Source organism: Lentinus tigrinus (genome assembly GCF_003813185.1).
Source record: "Lentinus tigrinus ALCF2SS1-7 unplaced genomic scaffold L226scaffold_6, whole genome shotgun sequence".
Taxonomy (NCBI): Eukaryota; Fungi; Basidiomycota; class Agaricomycetes; order Polyporales; family Polyporaceae; genus Lentinus; species Lentinus tigrinus.
In genome coordinates, this window is record NW_027137915.1 from 1,189,285 (window position 1) to 1,208,485 (window position 19,201).

General features: G+C 56.2%; 8 protein-coding genes and 1 non-coding gene across 9 annotated transcripts; 3 read left to right on the plus strand and 6 right to left on the minus strand.

Moving 5' to 3' along the window:
- Nucleotides 1-45: 45 nt before the first annotated feature.
- Nucleotides 46-1,434, minus strand: L226DRAFT_458098 (uncharacterized protein; the record flags this gene model as incomplete). The annotated part of the gene is made up of 5 exons (XM_067675422.1): nucleotides 46-174; nucleotides 264-686; nucleotides 751-849; nucleotides 901-996; nucleotides 1,243-1,434. The coding sequence occupies 5 exons, from the start codon at nucleotides 1,432-1,434 to the stop codon at nucleotides 46-48; spliced, it is 939 nt and encodes a 312-aa protein (XP_067538373.1).
- A 276-nt stretch (nucleotides 1,435-1,710) lies between these two features.
- L226DRAFT_532572 (uncharacterized protein) lies at nucleotides 1,711-2,559 on the plus strand. The gene is made up of 3 exons (XM_067680285.1): nucleotides 1,711-1,845; nucleotides 1,905-2,200; nucleotides 2,282-2,559. The coding sequence occupies exons 1-2, from the start codon at nucleotides 1,793-1,795 to the stop codon at nucleotides 2,173-2,175; spliced, it is 324 nt and encodes a 107-aa protein (XP_067538374.1). The 5' UTR covers nucleotides 1,711-1,792; the 3' UTR covers nucleotides 2,176-2,200; nucleotides 2,282-2,559.
- L226DRAFT_611010 (mitochondrial 54S ribosomal protein uL29m) lies at nucleotides 2,330-3,360 on the minus strand (the record flags this gene model as incomplete). Its single annotated transcript, XM_067686224.1, has 3 exons — nucleotides 2,330-2,736; nucleotides 2,858-3,024; nucleotides 3,087-3,360. 3 exons carry the CDS (start codon nucleotides 3,358-3,360, stop codon nucleotides 2,479-2,481), a joined length of 699 nt encoding a protein of 232 aa, XP_067538375.1. The 3' UTR covers nucleotides 2,330-2,478.
- A 572-nt stretch (nucleotides 3,361-3,932) lies between these two features.
- On the minus strand, nucleotides 3,933-6,365 carry L226DRAFT_600618 (kinase-like protein; the record flags this gene model as incomplete). Its single annotated transcript, XM_067685676.1, has 6 exons — nucleotides 3,933-4,423; nucleotides 4,475-4,674; nucleotides 4,728-5,277; nucleotides 5,331-5,678; nucleotides 5,734-6,035; nucleotides 6,083-6,365. 6 exons carry the CDS (start codon nucleotides 6,363-6,365, stop codon nucleotides 4,349-4,351), a joined length of 1,758 nt encoding a protein of 585 aa, XP_067538376.1. The 3' UTR covers nucleotides 3,933-4,348.
- A 1,442-nt stretch (nucleotides 6,366-7,807) lies between these two features.
- Nucleotides 7,808-9,738, minus strand: L226DRAFT_611012 (uncharacterized protein). Its single transcript, XM_067686225.1, has 6 exons — nucleotides 9,541-9,738; nucleotides 9,311-9,484; nucleotides 9,118-9,255; nucleotides 9,032-9,056; nucleotides 8,938-8,977; nucleotides 7,808-8,880 (listed from the first exon to the last, which is right to left on the minus strand). Exons 1-6 carry the CDS (start codon nucleotides 9,708-9,710, stop codon nucleotides 7,922-7,924), a joined length of 1,506 nt encoding a protein of 501 aa, XP_067538377.1. The 5' UTR covers nucleotides 9,711-9,738; the 3' UTR covers nucleotides 7,808-7,921.
- Nucleotides 9,739-10,050: 312 nt separating this feature from the next.
- On the minus strand, nucleotides 10,051-13,865 carry L226DRAFT_521333 (pre-mRNA splicing factor; the record flags this gene model as incomplete). Its single annotated transcript, XM_067678693.1, has 11 exons — nucleotides 10,051-10,154; nucleotides 10,213-10,402; nucleotides 10,463-10,804; nucleotides 10,858-11,211; nucleotides 11,290-11,580; nucleotides 11,639-11,772; nucleotides 11,824-11,926; nucleotides 11,982-12,427; nucleotides 12,479-13,663; nucleotides 13,723-13,771; nucleotides 13,824-13,865. 11 exons carry the CDS (start codon nucleotides 13,863-13,865, stop codon nucleotides 10,051-10,053), a joined length of 3,240 nt encoding a protein of 1,079 aa, XP_067538378.1.
- Nucleotides 13,866-14,024: 159 nt separating this feature from the next.
- L226DRAFT_t65 lies at nucleotides 14,025-14,108 on the plus strand. Its single transcript has one exon. It is a non-coding gene; the product is annotated as a tRNA-Arg (tRNA).
- A 398-nt stretch (nucleotides 14,109-14,506) lies between these two features.
- On the plus strand, nucleotides 14,507-16,124 carry L226DRAFT_332782 (hydrolase). The gene is made up of 5 exons (XM_067674014.1): nucleotides 14,507-14,546; nucleotides 14,641-15,223; nucleotides 15,284-15,464; nucleotides 15,519-15,811; nucleotides 15,882-16,124. Exons 2-5 carry the CDS (start codon nucleotides 14,859-14,861, stop codon nucleotides 15,946-15,948), a joined length of 906 nt encoding a protein of 301 aa, XP_067538379.1. The 5' UTR covers nucleotides 14,507-14,546; nucleotides 14,641-14,858; the 3' UTR covers nucleotides 15,949-16,124.
- L226DRAFT_532579 (uncharacterized protein) lies at nucleotides 16,108-17,706 on the minus strand. Its single transcript, XM_067680286.1, has 2 exons — nucleotides 17,690-17,706; nucleotides 16,108-17,621 (listed from the first exon to the last, which is right to left on the minus strand). Exon 2 carries the CDS (start codon nucleotides 17,526-17,528, stop codon nucleotides 16,575-16,577), a length of 954 nt encoding a protein of 317 aa, XP_067538380.1. The 5' UTR covers nucleotides 17,529-17,621; nucleotides 17,690-17,706; the 3' UTR covers nucleotides 16,108-16,574.
- Nucleotides 17,707-19,201: the final 1,495 nt, after the last annotated feature.

Genomic DNA, 19,201 nt, shown 5'->3' on the forward strand with positions numbered 1-19,201 from the left:
CCGCAATCCCCGCTGCCGGCCACCCGGAAACCACCTGCACCCGCGTCAAAAGTCCCCCTTGTAGTATCCCCGCCAAATCTTCCACGGCAACTTCCAGTCCCGCAACTGTAGCGACGGGTCGAACGCGTCAAAGTTGACGGACTCAAGGCGTCCGAGGTAACCTCGCGTCGGTAGCTATATATGTCAGAAGACGAACATGTCAGCATCCTTCTTCCTCGGCCCGTAACGTCAAGGTTTGCGAAGAGTTAGATTGAGGGACGTACGCCATACAGAAATACTGGCATGACAGGGCGCGGCACTTTGCCGTCGCCGCTGCCCGACTGCTTGAACATCTCCCGCGCTGTAAGCAAGTTGTCGTTCGCCACGGTTGCAAACTCGAACACTGCGTCCGATATTCCGTTCGCATTCCCACCTTTGCGAAACACGTCTTCTTGGCGGACCTCGTGACGCGCAGTGAGCTCGGCGGGAATGACCATCCTTCCCTTGGACGCATGGTAAGGAAGTGCACGCAGCAAGACGTGGATACACTGCGCGACACCGAGATGAGAGGCCGCATGCGAAGCCGTGGAGTCCGATGAGAGGTTAAGCAGAGAAAGCAGCAGATAGAGGAAGGTCGACGTTGTTGACTCGGCGTGGGCTGTTAACGACTCCACCGTGAGATGCGTGGGCGTGTGTAGCTCAGCGTCCTGGGCAATGCGTCAGGATGACGCGCCCGCAATCTCAGAAGGTTATAACCGACGCAGTACGTACTCTTGCATCAATGATTCTGCGGAGATGGTATGCAGGGAGGTTCGCCCTTCGGGAGGCGTCATGGAGTGCGATCGCAATGGGATGTTGCGGCGGTCTGCCCTAAGTTATGTGGCGTTCAGAATCGTCACGATAGAGGGCGACGAAACGTACATCAGCCATACTCTTGATCGCGTCGCGCCAGAACTGCATGCGCATCTTGCCTATCATTGCATTGGATACTGTGTCCTGGACAGAAGCCAGTTCAACCTGTGTTGTTTCACATGGTTAGTACGCGTCCATATGGCCCGACTAGACTACAAGATCGACCCTCCGTATGATCGGGAGAAATGGCCGTTGCATATGCTACCGTGCGGACTTCATGCCACTCGGGTCCAACCCATCCAGGTCGTAGCTGAGAACGAGGCCGCAATCTTACTTGTGGCAGAACCATACCACACCTCCATGGCCGAGCTATGCACCGAACATGACGGGTTAATGAGACCGAGCACTCACATAGAACGCACGGAGAGCGAAGAATGCACCCTGTAACTCCCGAGGATAGAACGAGCCAATCAGATAGCTCTCGTAGTCGCGTTTCCGTACGTATTCCATGCAGTATGCCGACGGGTCCGCGACACCAGGTTCTGAAGTACTCGAGACTGTTGCCAGTGTTCTGACTTTACATACACCCGAGACGCCGTTCATTAGTCGCGCGGGGGCGAGAGCAGGTAACCGGGAGCATGTCGGCCATAAGCTCAGCATTTTTAGTGAGAACGAGTCGTCTTTCCGCGCGGCAGGAAAACAGTGGGGGACCTGAGGGCCTGAGGATGAGGATGATGGAGGTCCGGAGGCAAGACTTCTCTGACGCGTCACCGTGACGGCAGACGCGTCTCGTCACCCCCGTCACGCGTGACCATTCGTGGAGTCCGGGAAGTCCGGAGTGCGAGCTCGGCCGAGTTCACCCTCCGCTTACAGTAAGTCACGCCATCCACACCCTTCCCTTTGCTCTCCTATGCCTGTCGTACCTCAGGAGGCTACTTAACGCACAGGAGGACAGCGTATCATGTCTCTGAGGCGTTCGGGGCTGCAGAAAGAAGTTCTTGCGCTGTACAGAAGGTCAGCAGAACCACTACACCTTCAGGCTCCATTCCAATCCGACTCAAGTGACAGTGCAGAGCCCTTCGTATGGTCAACGCGAAGCCTCCAGCTGCTCAGCCCAAGTTCAAGCTCTATGTGCGGTACACCTTCAAGACCCAAGCGACGTCCGTCTCTCCCCGAGACATATCGGCGATAGAGCATATGCTCCGCAGAGGACGACGGCAGATCGAGATGTACGAGGACACAAACGTTCGCGACTGCTTCGTGAGCCATGGCATGTTGCAATGGGGCGCACGAAATGCGGGAAGGAAGGAGAGCACCGTGGGGAGCCCAGGTTCTTCGTCATGACGATGATACGTACGCTGGTAGTCTGGTAAGTTGTGTATTGATCATCGGTTCGTTGAGGTTAGCATTGAGGCAGCATGTCTACAACTTCGCTGTTGGTCCTGAGCAGCGCTTTTCGGGAGGAGCGTCGACGGCTCGCCCAAACAATCAAAGATGTGACAAACACAGGGCACGTCGAAGACACGTCAGCCCAGGACAACGAGGATCGCCTTGAAGGAGTTTAGGACACGACCATGGAGGAGGGAGCGTTGGACGAGCATGCAATTACCGTGTCTAGTAGTAGGATACACCAACCCCTCTCCCACTCTACGCCTTCTGCGCAACAGCCTCCGGAACAGTCTCGAAGAGCGACTGCGAGACGACATCCTCAACACCACCTTGTCGCCTCTTCGCCTTCTCCTCCTTCCGCGCGGCCTCAGCAGCCTTCGCCTCTTCCATCGCACGCTCCACGTCTGCTAGCTGCAGGAGCTCGTCGCGCTTCTCGTTGTGAATCTGCATGGCACCTTCGTACGCGAGTCGCCGTTCGTTGATGACATACTTGATGCGTGCCATCGTTTTTCGGCACTGAAGGGGTGCGAGGAGAGCGTCAGCGTGAATTCAACAGAGCGGGGATATGGTCCGAATAGGTAGGAGGGAGCGAACGGCATGGCAGGTAAGGCAAGAGGATCATGAAATGAACGCATACCCTGTACGCCTTGTCCCACAACCCAAGAGCCTGCTCGTTTGCTCCCAGCCTCCGGCCCTCTGCTTGTTGCGTAGCGAGCAGGTTACGCTCCCGCAGGACGACATACCACAGCGTGTGTAGGTCCTTGAAGCTCTTCCGCCTCAGCTCCGCGGCTGTCCACGCCCGACCTACAGTTCACAATTCCAAGCATGAGTACACGTCCGAACTGCAAGAAACACGGCAGACGTACCACTCTTGTCATGTACCACGTCTATCGGCTCAACCGTCTCATGAGTCACCTTCCCGTCCTTCTCCTGCCTCCGGAAGAACCCCCAGAGACCATGGTTCGGGTTGACTTCGATACCCAGGTGCGGACGCAACGCCCCCTCCCTCCCTGCCCTTAGGCTTGCATTCTCGGCATATGTAACGGCAGGTGTCGTTGTAGCATGGGTCGCAAGTTGGCGTCCGCGTATCGTGGCAGCGCAGACAGCGCGACCCGCGCGTGAAGAGAGCGCAGAACGCATTTTGGGACCACAGGGGAAGACGGAGGAGACGAGCTGGACTGCAGGCGTCTACCTTGCAGAGGTGGAATTAGCGCGTCACAGAAGCGTCACATAAAACAGTCACCACAGTCGGTACCCCATATAAGGCAATTCCCGCCGGTCACACTGACCGCAACCTCAATATTCACAGAATATACTTCAACTTGTACTGACTTCAGGCCTGCGAGTCGTCAGGAGGTACGATGACTGTCTTGTAGATGCAGTTATCCCAGAGGCAGAAGAGAGCATGGGTCGTTTGTGTGTCAATTCTGGAACTTGTAAACTAACTGTCAAACTCACTACATATATAAGTTAGGCTCATCCTTGACAGCAACGCAAACTCAACAAAGCCCAGAGCAGATTCAGAACAGCCAAAGCGACTCGAACGCAACGACAACGTGGGGGAGAGTTAAGGGGAATCTTAAATTTTGGGGCCGAGACTTAATGCTGAGAGAACATACAAATGGCATGTGTGCGTTGGTGTGTTGCATACGAAACAGCGACGTGGGATGCAGGACTATGGTGGTACAGTATGAGGGTTCGCCAAGTGTACCATGAACCGGTACTGAGATATGAGATATCGATGATGAGGAGTCGAGGACCGGTCCGGGTCTAGAAACACATTACACAAAGTGCCAGAGCTTGGATGCGCATAGGCTGAATGACAAAGTGGCCTGGAGACGGGATGCAGAAGAGAGTAGATGCAACGAAAGGTGGAACGACAGCGGACATAGCATAGCGAGATAATCAGACAGATGCAATCCAGAAAACAGACATACTGAAACCCTGCGACATGTGTCGGCCGCCGCGCCAGTGGCGCGTACGTGCCGCTGCCGTTCACCGTGACCTGGCAGCGAAGTCATGCGTAAGCTTGGGGCTCGCTGATGCGCCGTGGAGGGGTGGCATATGCAGCATAGCAGCATCAGGTGCAGCTAACAGCTCGAGGCGACAAGGGCTGGCGTTCACGATATCACGGTGCCTGGCCCCCCATTGTAGCAGATAACGCGGCATCGCGGTTGATGTTCTTCAGTTCCCCGACGAGACGCTACAAGGGAGTCAGTCAGGTTTGGAACCGGAAGAGCACGCGTGCACGAACCTCAGCATCTGCCGCGATACGATCTTCCGTCCAGTCTCCTGCCCCACCGCCTTCTGCTCCCATCCTGAGGCCGTATATGAGCAGCTGCTTCATATAGTGGGCGTTGATGATAGTCTCGTCGTCCTTCAGTTGAAGCTCAAGCGTGTGGACAGAGACGGGCTCAGGCGGCGGAGGCGGCGGCGTCACTGGCTTGGGCTCGGCTAGAACACGAATGCGTAAGTCAACGCCTAGATAGTGAAGCGAGGGGACTCACGTTCAAGCCAGTTCTCCTGAAGCAACTCTGGGATGGTCGCCCTGGCCTTCGGATTCCGTACGAGACAGCTCTTCATCGTATTGATGATGCTCGGCGGGACGCGGACCTTGAGGTGCTCCAGCTTCTGCGGTGGGGAAGGCGGTGCGTCCTTGTCCTTAGTTCGTGGCCCCACAGGGACGGCGTACTCCGGGAAGTCGATGACATAGTTCTCGTCCGGGATAAGCCTCATCTTTTGCACGACGGCGTACTGCGCAAACGGCGCCTGCCCGTAGATCATCTGGTACAGGATACACCCTAGTGACCAAACATCAGATGGTCGGCCGACCTTCAACCGGCGCATGCCCTCTCCAAGCTCAATGGCCTCTGGAGACATGTAGTTGACGGTCCCGATCTGGTGATCGCGTTGGATGTTGGTCGTGTCGTTCGCAATAGCGTTGGCGATGCCGAAGTCGATGAGCTTGAGCTGACCCTTGACGAGCACGAAGTTGGCGGGCTTGAGGTCCGAGTGAACGATCTTCTCCTCGTGAATGACATGCACAGCTTGGAGCATCTGCAAGGGGGTAAGCAGGTTGCATTAAAGCGCACGTCGTGACGACATCTTACCTGTTTCCAATAGTACGCAACCCACACCGGATCCATGACCTCGCGTTGCTGCTCCTGCAGGAGCCGCGCAAGGTCGATCTCTCCGCACTCCATCACCAAGAGCAATTGACCCTTAGCTCCCGTACCCCTGACTTCACTGTCTAGTAACCTGATGATACGCTGGTTGCCGTCGAGACGCTTCAGTAGCGCAATCTCGTTCATGTAGCCGGCCATTGTGTCCGGATCCACTTTGTCGAGGTTGACACGCTTTACGGCGAAAATCTCGTGCTGCTGAGACATGACTCTGTAGACGTGTGAAGATCCGCCCTTGCCTATCCTGTCTAGGCGCTGGTACGTCTTCTTGTTGACCTAAGCGTTGTCAGCTCGAGATGAGTAAGTATTAGCGGACAAGTAGAACACATACGATGATAGACCTGCTGCCACCTTGTTGTGTCTGCGGCATCGCATGGGGGACGGACTTCGTCACTTGCAGTGGAGCCTGCGGAAGCTCGCCATCATCCCACTGTGTTTGCTTATGAGTGGGATTATCCAGAGCTGGATCGCTTCTTCGATGGCGTCCAGCGTCGACCACGGTGGGTGAGCCGTTCGCACCACGCATAGTATCCGAGTCTTTCCTCTGGTGCCGTAGGTGCGGTTGCGCCATGTGTGTAGGAGACGGAGCAGAAGGGAAAGCATGTGCTTGTGCTTGCGCTTGCGCGCGTGCTGCTAGCCGTCAGAGCCACCCTGCTGCGCGAATACAGACGAGAACGCACCTGCCGCCTCCTCCGCTTCCCGACGTGCGTTCGCATATCCTTCCTCCAATGCAATCTCGCGTTCTTGCCGCAGTTTCTCCTCCAGAGTCACCCTGCGCGCACCAAGCGAAGTGCCGGGCCGCATATGTCCTATCGGACGTTCTGGCAGGGGCTCGATGGGCGGCGGAGCATCACTAAGACTTGCTGACCGTCGGGGTCGAATGGGTAGGTGAGTACCCACGTAAGGTGCCACTGGTGGCTCAACCTCCTCATTGACCTCCGATATCCTATCCACCTTGGCCATTGACCGTGCAGGACGAATCAGACGAGCGGCACGTTGGTTCTCCTTCTCGTCAAACCCGTAGGAGGATGCGGTGGGTTTTGGCTGAGGCTCTCCCTCGGGTAGACCTTCTAGCCGAACACGTCGCGCACCGCCGATAATCTTGCGCCCCGTCCCCGCATTGGTGGCTGCAAGCGCTGCGAAACCGCGCGATGTCCCCGCCGGAGTGATGGCGAGGGGACCAGAGGCAGCGCGTTGGAACTGTCGAGGCTGGTATAAAGATTCTTGCGGCAGTGATTCTGAACGGGCTAAAGGGGCCGGACGAGAGTAGGTGGATGGCGCAAGCTTGGGGGAAGGTGCCTTCGGCGGGGAGTCTGAGGGTGTAGGAGGCGTAGAGGACTTGGAAGAGCCCTTCGATACGCGCACAATCTCACCACGAGAGTTGCGCTCATAGTTGAAGGAGAGGTCTGAGAGGTCGCACGCAATAGAGGAGTCGTCGGAGTTGGCAGGGGAGACTTCTAGTTTCCTGGGGCCGTCGCGGGATGGTGGAGGGGAGTGCGAGGGCGTACCCGGAGATATACGCCCTTCTACCAGTGTGTACGAGCTTGTGTTCATAGTTCGGCGTCAGTAAATCTGTTGACCCTGGTAACGAAGATTATGAGCATACAGAAATGAGCAACTACGGGAATGACGGAGATGGAAGTGAATCGAAGGCACATCTGTCTGTGCCTACCAGAGCATGCAGAGACACCCGTCGTGTCTGGGCCCTCAATCACTCTGAACATGCAGACAGAACATCACAATAGGCCGACCACTTAAGTATGGTTGCAGCTCGTGACACACGACACGGACAGGGTAGGGTGACGAGGTGCCAACGCCCACAAGAGGGTGCACAGGCATTCATCGCGATCTGTCCGCAGTGGCCTGCATGCCTCAAGGCTCTCTTCGGCCGGACAATCCGGTGGGCAGACAGTTGCCCCAACACTGCAACAGATGCAAAGATGAAGGAGCGGGGTGGGCAGAAGGAAAGAACAGAACAGAACAGGTTGAGAGACTTGACTCGTTACGACGGAAATGTTGCCACTCAAGCATTCGACGCGCACCTTGTTATCAATGTGATCCAACCTACGTGGCACAGCTTCAAATGCCAGAATACGCGTGGTGCACCTGCCTAATAGCGCGAACAATGGTGAAAACGCGAACAATAGGGAATGGACACTGGGACGGACCGAGTGGGTGATCCGGGGCGTCGACGAGATCGAACAGTCTTGCTACTCTTGCTGGGGTGGGTGTGTGTTGCGCCGAAAATATCGAACACACCGGTGGGAGGGTTGAGGGCGTCGCGTTGGCGGTCGGGTCGAGGTGGTCGAGGGAAGCGAGTGGGAAGAAGGGATCTTTGTTGGACTTTACAAGCGCCTGTGCGTAGTTGAACTCATGGCCGACACGAGGCACCGACACGATCACGTGCCCGACGTCAAGACGCGTCCCGCGGGCGAACGCGATGATATACCAGAGCATACAGCTACACAATGAACATAACATAAGTCCCCCCGGCATTCTCTTCCCTTAACCATCACTACTTAGTCTTCGCTCTTCCAAGCATCATCCCAACCCAACGCACTCCGATCCCAAGACCCCGCCTTCTGTCCATGCGACACCCATCCAAGCGTATCCATCACGACTCCTGCCGCCCGGACGAAAATCGTACCATCGACCTGCGCCATTCCTTCGTGCGTCTCCCCACCCTCTGCATCGAACGCCCCAATAGCGCCTCCAGGAGGTGTACGCCCGTACCGCTGCGCCGCGTAGTACAGCGAGCGGACCGCCTTAACTGTGTGCGCGTCGGGTGCATGTAGGACGGACGCGACGATAGCGGGCCAAGAGCTTGCGTCTGCCGCTGAGCGCGGATCTCCAACCGAGGACGCGTCTGGCAAAGGAGGACTCCCAGCCGAGGGCGGCTGCGGGAAGGCGGAGTAGGACATGAGGAGTCCCGGATCGATACGTGGGCGTCCGCGTACGGTGAGATACATGAGGATGACAGGGACGAACGCCCGCAGAAGTGTAGCTTTGAACTCCAAGCTCGGCACCGCAGTAAGGAGCGAGGGGACGAACAGCGCCGCGGTGAGCATGTGCATCAAGAAGAAGTCGAGGCGGGGCTTGCGCCCACGCTTGCCAGTGCCAGCAAGAAGCAACGTAGCGGTCCATAGGAGCTCCTCCACCTTCTCGTCGAGCTCGGCCTGCCCGCGGGAGACATCGATCTCCCAAAGTGCGGAGAGACGGCGGATCTCTGCAGGGCGGCCATCGGTGCAGGCGGCCTTGAAGCGGGCGGAGAGCAGGGCGTCCGGGTCGTAGGGCATAACTGGCTTCATGATATCGGAGTCGTATGCCTGGCGCAGAATCGAGAGAAGAGAATGGCCTTTGGATGGATGGCGGTGCGCGGCATTTGCAGAGTGTGTCATGGTGTCCAGAGAGGGGGGTGGCTTTTCGAGGTCGAATATTTCGGGCCAGAACGCTGAGTGGACGGCCGTCTGAGCCAGGGCTGAGCACGGCAGTTAGCATGAAGTTTATACAGCCAACTACTCTACATTTCACTTACCTTGAGCCACCATCGCGTCACTGCCGAACTCAGCACCATACTGCGTGAAAGTCAGCATCGGCCAAGGGCATCATATAAATCTCCGAGCACTGACCCCTGTCTGGATCAGTGGGTGCAACCTGGAACAACACGATGTAAGCATACGTTCAGAGTTCCAATTGCAGACAACGGTGCACTTACGCTCCACCAACGAATCTCAAGAGCATATACGCCCCATTCCCGTTGGCCCCGGGAGCGAAGACAAACTGTTCCAACACCTCGCCAACCCCGCGGGTTGAAATCTCCTGAGTGAAGAAGTTCACATAGCTTGCATAGTATCTATCCCGATATTTCAGCTTTAATATGACTCAAGACGTCAGATCGTTCATTTCACCTCTCATCTCCAAAGAATTTCGTCCAGTTCTGGACGGTGATATTCTCGTTGACAGATTCCTTCTTCCCCTCCTTCCGTTCGAATACCTGAATGTTCGACTGATCCTCGACTTCGACGTCATAGATCTTCTGCAAGAGCGACGCTGAGGCACCCAGGTCGTATGCTGCTAACAAACTGACAGAAGCTCAGTACGAGAGTAAATCCACTAGTACCGCTAAGGTTGAACTCACTGGTGGCTGAGATGGTTGTGAAATCCAACCCTCCCGTGAAAGCAGTGATGCTCCTGTCGGTCTTCTTCCAAGAGCCGTTCCGCGGTGCTCTTAGTCTCGAATGTCGTCCCCGACAGGTTCAGTATGCCCTGGCGGATGCGAGAAGAAAGTTTTGGGCCACTACCAGACATGTTTGTGGAATTCGTGCTGTGGGAGACGGGCTGAGCGTACGATAGGGGAGACGAGTGGTTGAGGAAGGCTTACCAATGCTCTTATATATAGGTTCCAACCCTGGTCATGGGAGGCCCACAGAAGGTCTCACATAAGGCACCTGACAGATGCATAGCACGTCAGTCGCCAAAAGCATGGGTTTTGACACGCCCAGGTTATAGAAGTCGCAATACCACCTTGAGGAAAGTAGAGACCCACAGACGTCTCAAGAGCAACAACCAATCATACATATGAGCATTCAATCCTACAAGGCGCCATAGCAAGTCAAGCATCCTATAATTAATCCGCAGCCAGCGAATGTCATGATGAGGGCCCCTCCCCTCTGCTCCCAATCGCTTTGGGCATTTTCCTGTCACCACTTGCCAGTTGCTCGAGGTCAGCGGGTTTGAAGTAGTGCGGGGCGACTGAGAGAGCAAATACATTAGCCATCAGCGATCAACGGTCGAAAAGAGACACATGCACCTTCGAGCAACCACGCCGGCTTGATCTCCATGACCTGCCGCATGTATGACTTGGAGGTCATGACGAGCTCGTAGTACAGAACATTCTTGATGGGAGGCGTGTGATTGAACAGGCTAGAAGAAGGATGGACATAGACAGTCTGACTAGTCTTCAGTGTCCGATAAGAGTCGCCGCTCTTCTGCATTGTGGCCTGTAACATCGCGCATGTCAGTAAAGTACACGAGCATTAATGTGCAGACAGATGGCTCACGGTGTTGTAGAAGTATCCTGCAGTGATGGCTTTCTGGATCGGAGTGATGTCGTTCGTGTTCGGATTGCTTTGCACAACAATCTCCACGCGTTCACACAGGCCAGCGAGCTGGTCGCGAATATCACGCGCCCTGCTCAAGCTCTTGAATTGCAAGAACTGCTCGTAACAGAACTGCTGCGAGTAGTTCGTCTCCGCCCACTGTTCCCAGACGTTGAGCAGAGTGAAGTGGTCGCCGCCTGGGCGCACGAAGTTCTGTCGCGCTTGATCTGCGTGGAGCTTCTTGTCCTTTGGTCGGTAGAACAGAGACGACGACTCTTGCAATAAAGAGATGATTGTGAGGACCTGTCCAGGGCGGATTAGTGAGTGCACTATTGAGCTAGAGCAACCGTACGCACCTCATCAGTACACGAGTAGTTCTCGCTTGCGATGATCGCCTTTGACAACATGGGGTCGACGGGGAATTCAGCCATACGTCGACCGAGCTTCGTGAGCTCCCCTCGGTCGTTCAAAGCACCGAGAGCATACAAGAGCTCAAGAGCCCGCATGAGGGTCTCGCCTGGCGGAGGGTCCATGAATTCGAAGCCGATGAGGTCATTGATACCAAGCGACTTGAGCAGCAGGACGACCATGCCCAAGTTGGTGCGCTGGATCTCCGGAACGGTGTTCTCTTCCAGCTCGTTCGAGTATGCCCACTTCGTGTACAGGCGGAAAGCCTTGCCCGGGCCAACACGACCGGCCCTTCCAGCTCTCTGGTTGGCCGATGCGCGCGAACACTGCATTCTCATGATTAGCCAACCCTAGGGATGATCTGTGATATCGAGGCTTACCGGTACAACAACCAGCGATGACATGCCCGTACGCGGGTTGTACGAGTTCTGCTTGACGAACCCAGGGTCGATGACGAACACGACACCGTCGATGGTGATCGATGTCTCCGCGATGTTAGTGGCGAGCACGACTTTGCGCGCACCCTCAGGTGTCGGCTCGAAGATCTTTGCCTGCATGTCACTGGGAAGGTTGGCATAGATAGGACAGACGATGAGCTCCTTGATCTTGTTACCCAGTGCTCGAGCAGTCTCTTGGAGGTTCTCCTGTGCGGCTTCAATCTCGTCTTGACCCTAGAATGCGACATTGTCAACGCAATCGCATCATGTATGCGCTATGATGGAAACTCACAGTGAAGAAGACAAGGATATCTCCCTTCGGTTGCGTCGTGTGGATTTGGAAAATGGTCGTGATCGCAGCGTGGAGGTAGTTGGCTTCCGGCTGAGGGGTGTAGTGGATGTCTACAGGGTACCGACGACCGGGGACTACGCAACCAGTCAGTAAGGCAACATACACCTGATTGGTTCAAAATTTACCATAGAAGACAGGGGCGTCGTCGAAGTACTCGCTGAACTTCTCGGCGTCCATAGTGGCACTCGAGATCAACAACCGGAGTTCAGGCCTGAACCGCGCGATATCCTACAGGGGCATGTCAACGTCTGCTACGTGGAAGGAGTGAGGGATCAACACGCACCTTGACAAGAGCAAAGAGAATATCCGTACTGAGCGTGCGTTCATGCGCCTCGTCGATGATGAGCGCGGAGTATCCAGCCAGGTCGGGCTCGGTGAGGAACTCTCGAAGAAGCATGCCGTCGGTCATGTACTTGAGGACGGTCTTGTCGCTGGTACAGTCCTCGAATCGGATCGAGTACCCGACTTCATAGCCAACTTTAGTGCCCATCTCCTCCGCGACACGCGCGGCGACGGACATGGCGGCAACACGACGCGGTTGAGTACAGCCAACCTTCAGTCCATTGGCGGTGTAGCCGGCTTCGTGGAGGTACTGCGGGAGCTGCGTGGTCTTCCCAGAACCGGTTTCGGCGACGACGATGAGGACTTGGTGCTCCTTGATGGCTTCTAACAGCTGTTCACGGTACTGATATATCGGTAAGGACTTGCGAGTCTCGTCAATAGACTTGGCTGCGTGTATAGTCAGCGCTGCACCGTAGTTCTGGACATGATAGTGCTCACCTCTCTGTTCGGCCTCATCAATCTGTTGCTGCAACAGCTTGTCTGCCGCGCTCAGGTTGCCCTCTCCCCCAAGGGTCGACTCCATCACGAACTTAATGGTCTGGCTCTCATCGAAGACGTACTCGTAGTCTTCGACAAGCTCCGGCTTGTCCATCGCCCCAGTCTTGAACGTGCTGTGCTTGGTCTGCGCGGCCTCCCATTGGTCTACGTCTGTGGTGAACTGGTCGTCCTTGGGCTTGGCCTCTTCGTACCGCTTGTACAGGACGTTCTCTTTCTTCTTCTTGTCAATCTTACCCTGCTCGGTGAAGTAGTCCTCCGGTAGCTGGTACCCCTCCCACTTGTCGTTGATCTTGAGACGTTCTTCGACGAGTCGCAGTAACTCCTTCTTCCGCTCCAGCTCCCGCTTCTCGCGCTTCGTCAACTTCATGCCGCGGAACAGGGCCTCGTCGTCCGCAATTTCCCGCTTGAGCAGCTCGATCTGCTGCATCTCGCGCTTCGTGAGATACTCCTGCCGGGAGTGTTCTCGGAGATTGGGCATGGCTCGCGAACGGGCCTCCGTGTCGTCTGCTAGTCGTCGTCGCTCCGCCGCCTCCGCTGCTGCACCGCTGTTCTTCGACGACCGGTCCTCCACCACCTTCTTCGTCTTCTCCTTGTCCCGCTCCTTCACCCGCTCCGCAAACGCATCGCGCTCGCGCAAATCCTCCAACCGCTCCCTCTCCTTGCGTGTCTCTTCGTCCTCCGGTAGCTCCACGTTCATATCGTCGTCATCCTGCTCCCTCTTCCTCTCCTGTTCCCACCTCGACCCCTCGTAATCCTCTTGCCGCGGCCGCTTACGCGCCTTCTCCTCCTCATCGCTCTCCCACTCCCGCGTGTCACCCTCGCGTTTGCGCAGATGTCGCTCCTTCTTCTCCTTCTTTTCCTTCTTCCCCGCCGACCGCTTCGACCCGCCGACCTCTACGACGCCCGAGTCATCCTCGTCCAGCAGAAAGCCAAACTTTTGTGAATGGAGGGCCTTTGTTTCTTGCTCAGCTTGTTTCCGGGCCGAGTCGGACGCCTTCTTGTGCTTGCTCCTGCGTGGCGCGCGCGAGAAGACTTCCTGGGCAAACTGGTGTGCGTCAGGTGTGTCTGGGAGGCCCGAAGCGTTGAGTGAGGAGAACAGGGCTTCAGGAGACTTGGCGGAGGATGCTTGAGAGTCGAGGTGGTTAGCTGACTGAGAAGGGTCGGGGGCAGCGGTGCGGGCTTACCTGACGCTACGACATAGTCCACAATGCTACGGTCAGACAGGCCAAAGAACTGAAACGCTTTGTCAGAGCATAGTCAGCAATGATGCAGCCATGTCGCTCACCCGTAATGCATTGTCAGAGATGTAGCGTTCGAGATCAGACATGGAGGTAGCAGCGAGAGATTCCCAAGTCTGTTACGCACTCGTCTTGGCGCCCTCCAGTCAACGGGCGTCACGATTGCCTGTTCCGGTTTGGCGTCTATTGTGCACCCCGTCTTCCGCGGAAACGTGTATGTGAATTTTATTTGAGATACGTATCCATCCGCCATCGTGGCGCAATGGTAGCGCATCACCTTCCTATCTGTGGACTTAAGGTGGGGGTTGCGGGTTCGATCCCCGTCGTTGGTAACTGGCTATCGCTTTTTTTGGACCAGGTTCTACGCGACCAACAGGCAATTTGAGTAAATCTGAAGTTTTGAGCCCTCATGGAGGACTTGAAACATAATTGTTAGGATCGCCTTGAAAACACATTGTCAGAATACCTGATGGGAAAGGCAGTCGGCCGGCGAACCGGGCGGGTTCGAACCCCAGTGTTGGTAATTGGTTGAACTTTTTCCCCAGCACTTTTGACTTGTTCAGCCGCCGTACGCGTTCGATATCACATATATAGTCTGACCTCCGGCCTCCATGGACCCAGACTGTCTGAACACTAACTTTGAACGCTGAGGGCTCGTCCTTACGGAGGTAAGTAGGTCGCCGCTCCTACCCGTGTCAGCTCGTAGCATCGTACTAAGTACACTGCTTAGTAACCGCACTTCACCGAACACTCAGCAGGACTCGCTGTAGGTGCGCTCGCTCACGCAATTTCATACCACTTTAACGCATCATGTGCAGCTGCTTACATTGCCAGACTCGCCGTGTCGTCCCGCGCTAAATCCAGGGGATCATCACCTTCCGTCCATGCGATGCGCCAACGGCTTAATAACTCCATGATGCAATGACAACACCAACATCCAGGACAAGCGTTTGAGGACCTTCACCAGTGCTTAATCTCCATCGCTAGACCTTGACAGTACCGACGGTGTGTATATAAAGGGCACCCACTCAGGATGGCAGACCACAACCGCACCACAGCACCCGCCGAAGCAAGCTAGCAAAATGGCTGCACTTACCCAAGTGAAGACCGTCGTCGTCGACAACGGGATCGAAATCTTTTACCGCGAGGCGTACCCAGCGAACATCACAGGTGCCGCCGCCATTGCCGCCCTCCCTATCATCCTACTCCTGCACGGCTTCCCCTCCTCGTCGTTCCAGTACCGAAACCTCATCCCGATCCTCGCGCAGAAGTACAGGGTCATCGCGCCCGACTTCCCTGGCTACGGATTCACGGTTGTCCCCGAGACGCGCCACTACAACTATACCTTCGAGTCTCTCACCGCGACCACCGCTGCCTTCCTCGATGCGCTCCAGGTCAGAAAGTTTGCCGTCTACATATTCGATTATGGCGCTCCCACCGCATTCAGGTACGTACTAGATGTCGGACCGGTCGGTACCGTGGTTAACAGACTGCTCGACGAACTTAGGCTCGCCCTCCAACGACCCGAGGCCGTGACCGCCATCATCAGCCAGAGCGGGAACGCCTACGTCGAGGGACTCGGCCAGGACTTCTGGAGCCCCGTCGAGAAGGTCTGGGCGAACCCGACCCCAGAGAACAAGCAAAACCTCAAAGACTTCATTACCAGCTTCAACGCCACTCAGTGGCAGGTAAGCCTTGGGCCCTCTCTTCGCCTCTGCGCAGTACTGATGATAGATGTGCAGTACACAACCGGGGCACCCGACCCATCCGCCGTCCCGCCCGAGACGTACAACCTTGACTACTACCTGATGACGCGCCCGGGCAACGCCGACATCCAGCTCGCGTACATCGTGGACTACAAGACCAACGTCGACCTGTACCCCGACTTCCACAAGTACTTCCGCGAATACAAGCCGCCCCTGCTCGCGATCTGGGGGAAGAACGACCAAATCTTCGTGCCCGCGGGTGCGGAGGCCTACAAGAAGGACCTCCCGGATGCGGTCGTGAAGTTCGTTGACGCGGGTCATTTCGCTTTGTACGTGACTCCGCTTCATGGGATGACGGATCCACGATGGAGACTGACTTGATCGTGACTGGCTATACAGGGAGAACGGTGCCCTGGAATTTATCGGGAACAACATTCTGTCGTTCCTAGGCGAGCACGGGATTTGAAGGGAGGACGAACTAGAATCAGCCCATAATTGCAGCGATAAAGCAGTTCGAACAACGAACAATTCAGTGAGCAGTACCGCTACTCCAAACCATCTTGAATGCGTTTCCGTGTTGGAAATGTTTGGGGCCGTTGTGACGACTTACATACACAAAACATCGCGATAGGAGGTCTGCCTGCGCGTCTTCGAGCTTCAATATATTGGTATATGCGTGTATCTGTACGTGAAGCCATACAGCAGTAGTAAACGGAACAAATGGCAGAACGGCAAGAACATAGATGAACGTGGGAAAAGCTAGTACTATTACAGGACACAGACGACAAAACAACAGCGTAGATATTGAGAGGAATAGATGACGGAAAATGCAAGAAACGACTATGATACAGTGTGTACGGACGACCCTCTAGCTCTATATCAAAGCACGAGTGAGGGAATGAAACGAAAGCAACAGGCCAAGAAGATCCGATATGCGCAGGATAAGAGAGCAGGGAAAGGAAAAGAAAAGGACATATGTGCAGTAGAACCATATCAATCGTCCGTCGAGCGGCCGTCGTGGGACGTGCGCACTCAAATTATATAGAGCATGAGCGCATCGTACCACCTGCAGGAAAGCCTCCAAGAGCACGTTCAGCATCTCTTCGCGCAAACATGCCTCTTTCCATCGCTCTTCTGCAAGCGACATGCACGCGAGCACCACATCTCCCCGCACTTCGGGCACGTTGGGAAGTTCGAGCCCCGCTTCCCGCACGTTGCGCACGCAGTCTGCACGCGGAACATCGAGCAGCGCTCCAAATCCTCAAGTACGGGGTGCAGCGTCAAGTAATCGCCCGGCTTTCTGATTGTACCCGCTTCCACCCCGCCTGAGAGCGGCAGAGCCGGGACAGTGTGCACCGGGGTCGGGGGCCCGGCAGACGAGGCCGCGGTTGAAGTGGCGAGCGTAAAGTAGTCAGAACCGGTATAGGACGAAGGTGTGCGGCAGATCGAAGGGAGAGTGGGCGAGGTGGGTGTGTCGATGGGGGCACTCGCCGGCGCACGTGCGCGGGCTAGGGGGCTCTCAGATTGGTGCCGGGGCCGGCTCAAACTGCGAGCAGCGGTGGCGAACCGCGAAGGGAGCGGAGAGGGTTGTGGGGGCAACGCACCGATAGAAGCAAAGGAATCGGAGGAGCCTGCGCCAAGCCCTGAGAGCAGACTCTGGAGGCGCGGACGCGGGCTGCCTGTCGGGGCGAAGGAGCCGACTAGGTCTGGGTCGTGCGCGGCGGTGCGGGGCTGTGCCGGGGCTCGGTGGTGGGTCAGAAGGGAAGCAAGCATTGAGGGGAGACGAGGGCGCGTGCCTATGGTGGCAGAAGAGGCCGCGCGAGCTCGGCGGGTGGCACGGTCGAGGCTGGGACTCGCATTCTCGATGTGTTCTGTCGTCGACTTGGCTCGACTATGGCCACGAGATAGAGTAGGACTGGTGCTGGAGGGGAAGGGGTGGGCGAGGGTTGCGCTGGGAGCGTTGTTGGAGGGTCGGGAGAGCTCCCGTATTGCGTCCGGTGCGTCAACGGGATCTGCGCGCGAGGTAGATGCGGCGGAGGACAACATAGCGTCAGGGCTGCGTACGTCTGACCGGGAGCTCTCTGTGGTGAGGATACGAAGAGTGGGATGTTTGTGGGTGCGGTCGGAGGATGTGCTCGGCTGGGATGTGGACATGGGCGCGGTTAGATATGTATGCTGGAGCGGAGAGGTGGTGCGATAAGACCTACCCATTGATAGCGGCTGGCCTGCTCAAAAGCAGGCAAAGGTTCAACGCGGGGACGGCAGACTAGGGTGGACATGGCTGGGCGGGAGAGAGGGCGCGGTGGATGGCAGCTCTCGGGCAATTTATGTATGCATGGCGGACGAGAACATACCGCGCACCGTCACACGACCACAAATCTCCAGTGGGCGCCTCCTATCTGATTCTCCGTAACGACACTGACACTGGACGACTATCCGTAAGGCATCTGGACACGGATCTGCCAGATGTCGGAGTTTGAATCTGAGTGACTCGCGCCCGACAAGCTCCGTTTCCAGACCGTAACGCTGTTTCGAGCTGAGTTTTGCCACGATCGCGAGCACATATGCACCTGTCCTCCATAGGGAATATCATGTTGCCTTGTCATACAACACTCACAGTCTGAGTGCTGTGAGGTCTCAAAGCTATGTGATGAGAGTGCAGTGAACGTTGTTGAGGGAGAAACAGGAGAGAAACAGTGCACGACGTTGGAGGCCGTGACCGCGACGAGATCGCCGATCTCACGACGTGCTCCCGGAATGGAAGGTACGTGGGCGCTTCCAGTCTGGAACTCCAGTTTGGAGTCTGGCGGGGGGGTCGGACCCCCTCGCCAGATTTTCCAGTTCTGACCTCGCTTAGCCTTGGATGAACGTTTAACCGATATCTGGAAAATGGTCGGAGATTCAAAATGTCACGCTGGATCTCCGCATCTCCCCGTTTTAGAGTTTGGAACCTCCAGACCTGTATCCAAACGCCTTACGGATAGTCGTCCACTGACAAGCGTCTGCTCGCTGTCTGTGCCTAGGCCGCTTCTACCGCGATCCTCAACGTGTTCCTCCCCTCCAGAGTCTATTTCTCGGCAAAACAGATAGCAGCGACCCTCGAAAAACAGACGCATTCCTCGCTGCTCTCGACCAGTCCAAGAATCTTCTGGCGTCTGCGACTGGACAAAGTCTGGTGCAGCTCCATAGCCACCAACACTTCCTGAGCCTCTCCCTATCTATTCAACTCTTCGGTACGTAAAGCACGTCACAAGAATGTGTCTTCTACCCAATGAACGGAGATTGTTAGGCTGTCATCGTATACCAGCGCCCGCGCCATCGGGCACACGACCAGAGTTCTGGGAAGCATAGACACCATGAGAACACCACCGGGCGCCACGCAGCAAGAGGCCGCTCCAGGATAAGCACAATAAACAAACCACCCCGTAGCGAACGGCGGGCAACGGCGCACTCAATGGATGGATGGCGAACACACCTCGATGCCGGCTGCCGCCTCCTTCTCTTGAGTAAAGAACGCAGGAACCACCGGGTATGCAGGACCTAGACGGATGCTTCATACCCTGCTATGGCCGGGTCAAGTGAACGGACCATACATAACAGGTGAGTAGCAGCCACCGCAGAAGCGTTTCAACATCCATTCAATGTGCAACGAGCATGCCCGAAGTCGGCCTACCCCTCTGCCGTGTGCTCTTCTGACAGGCTCGTCGCTGCCTCAAAGG

Excerpts from the sequence above, each read along its gene's own strand:
- L226DRAFT_532579 (XM_067680286.1), bottom strand. The coding sequence starts at position 17,528 with ATGTTGTCCTCCGCCGCATCTACCTCGCGCGCAGATCCCGTTGACGCA.
- L226DRAFT_532572 (XM_067680285.1), top strand. The coding sequence starts at position 1,793 with ATGTCTCTGAGGCGTTCGGGGCTGCAGAAAGAAGTTCTTGCGCTGTAC. Across the intron at positions 1,846-1,904 it reads GTTCTTGCGCTGTACAGAAG|AGCCCTTCGTATGGTCAACG; the intron begins GTCAGCAGAACC and ends GTGACAGTGCAG.
- L226DRAFT_611012 (XM_067686225.1), bottom strand. The coding sequence starts at position 9,710 with ATGTCTGGTAGTGGCCCAAAACTTTCTTCTCGCATCCGCCAGGGCATA. Across the intron at positions 9,256-9,310 it reads AAATTCTTTGGAGATGAGAG|ATACTATGCAAGCTATGTGA; the intron begins GTGAAATGAACG and ends ATATCGGGATAG. Across the intron at positions 8,978-9,031 it reads ACCCACTGATCCAGACAGGG|TATGGTGCTGAGTTCGGCAG; the intron begins GTCAGTGCTCGG and ends ACTTTCACGCAG.
- L226DRAFT_332782 (XM_067674014.1), top strand. The coding sequence starts at position 14,859 with ATGGCTGCACTTACCCAAGTGAAGACCGTCGTCGTCGACAACGGGATC. Across the intron at positions 15,224-15,283 it reads GGCGCTCCCACCGCATTCAG|GCTCGCCCTCCAACGACCCG; the intron begins GTACGTACTAGA and ends CGACGAACTTAG. Across the intron at positions 15,812-15,881 it reads GACGCGGGTCATTTCGCTTT|GGAGAACGGTGCCCTGGAAT; the intron begins GTACGTGACTCC and ends CTGGCTATACAG.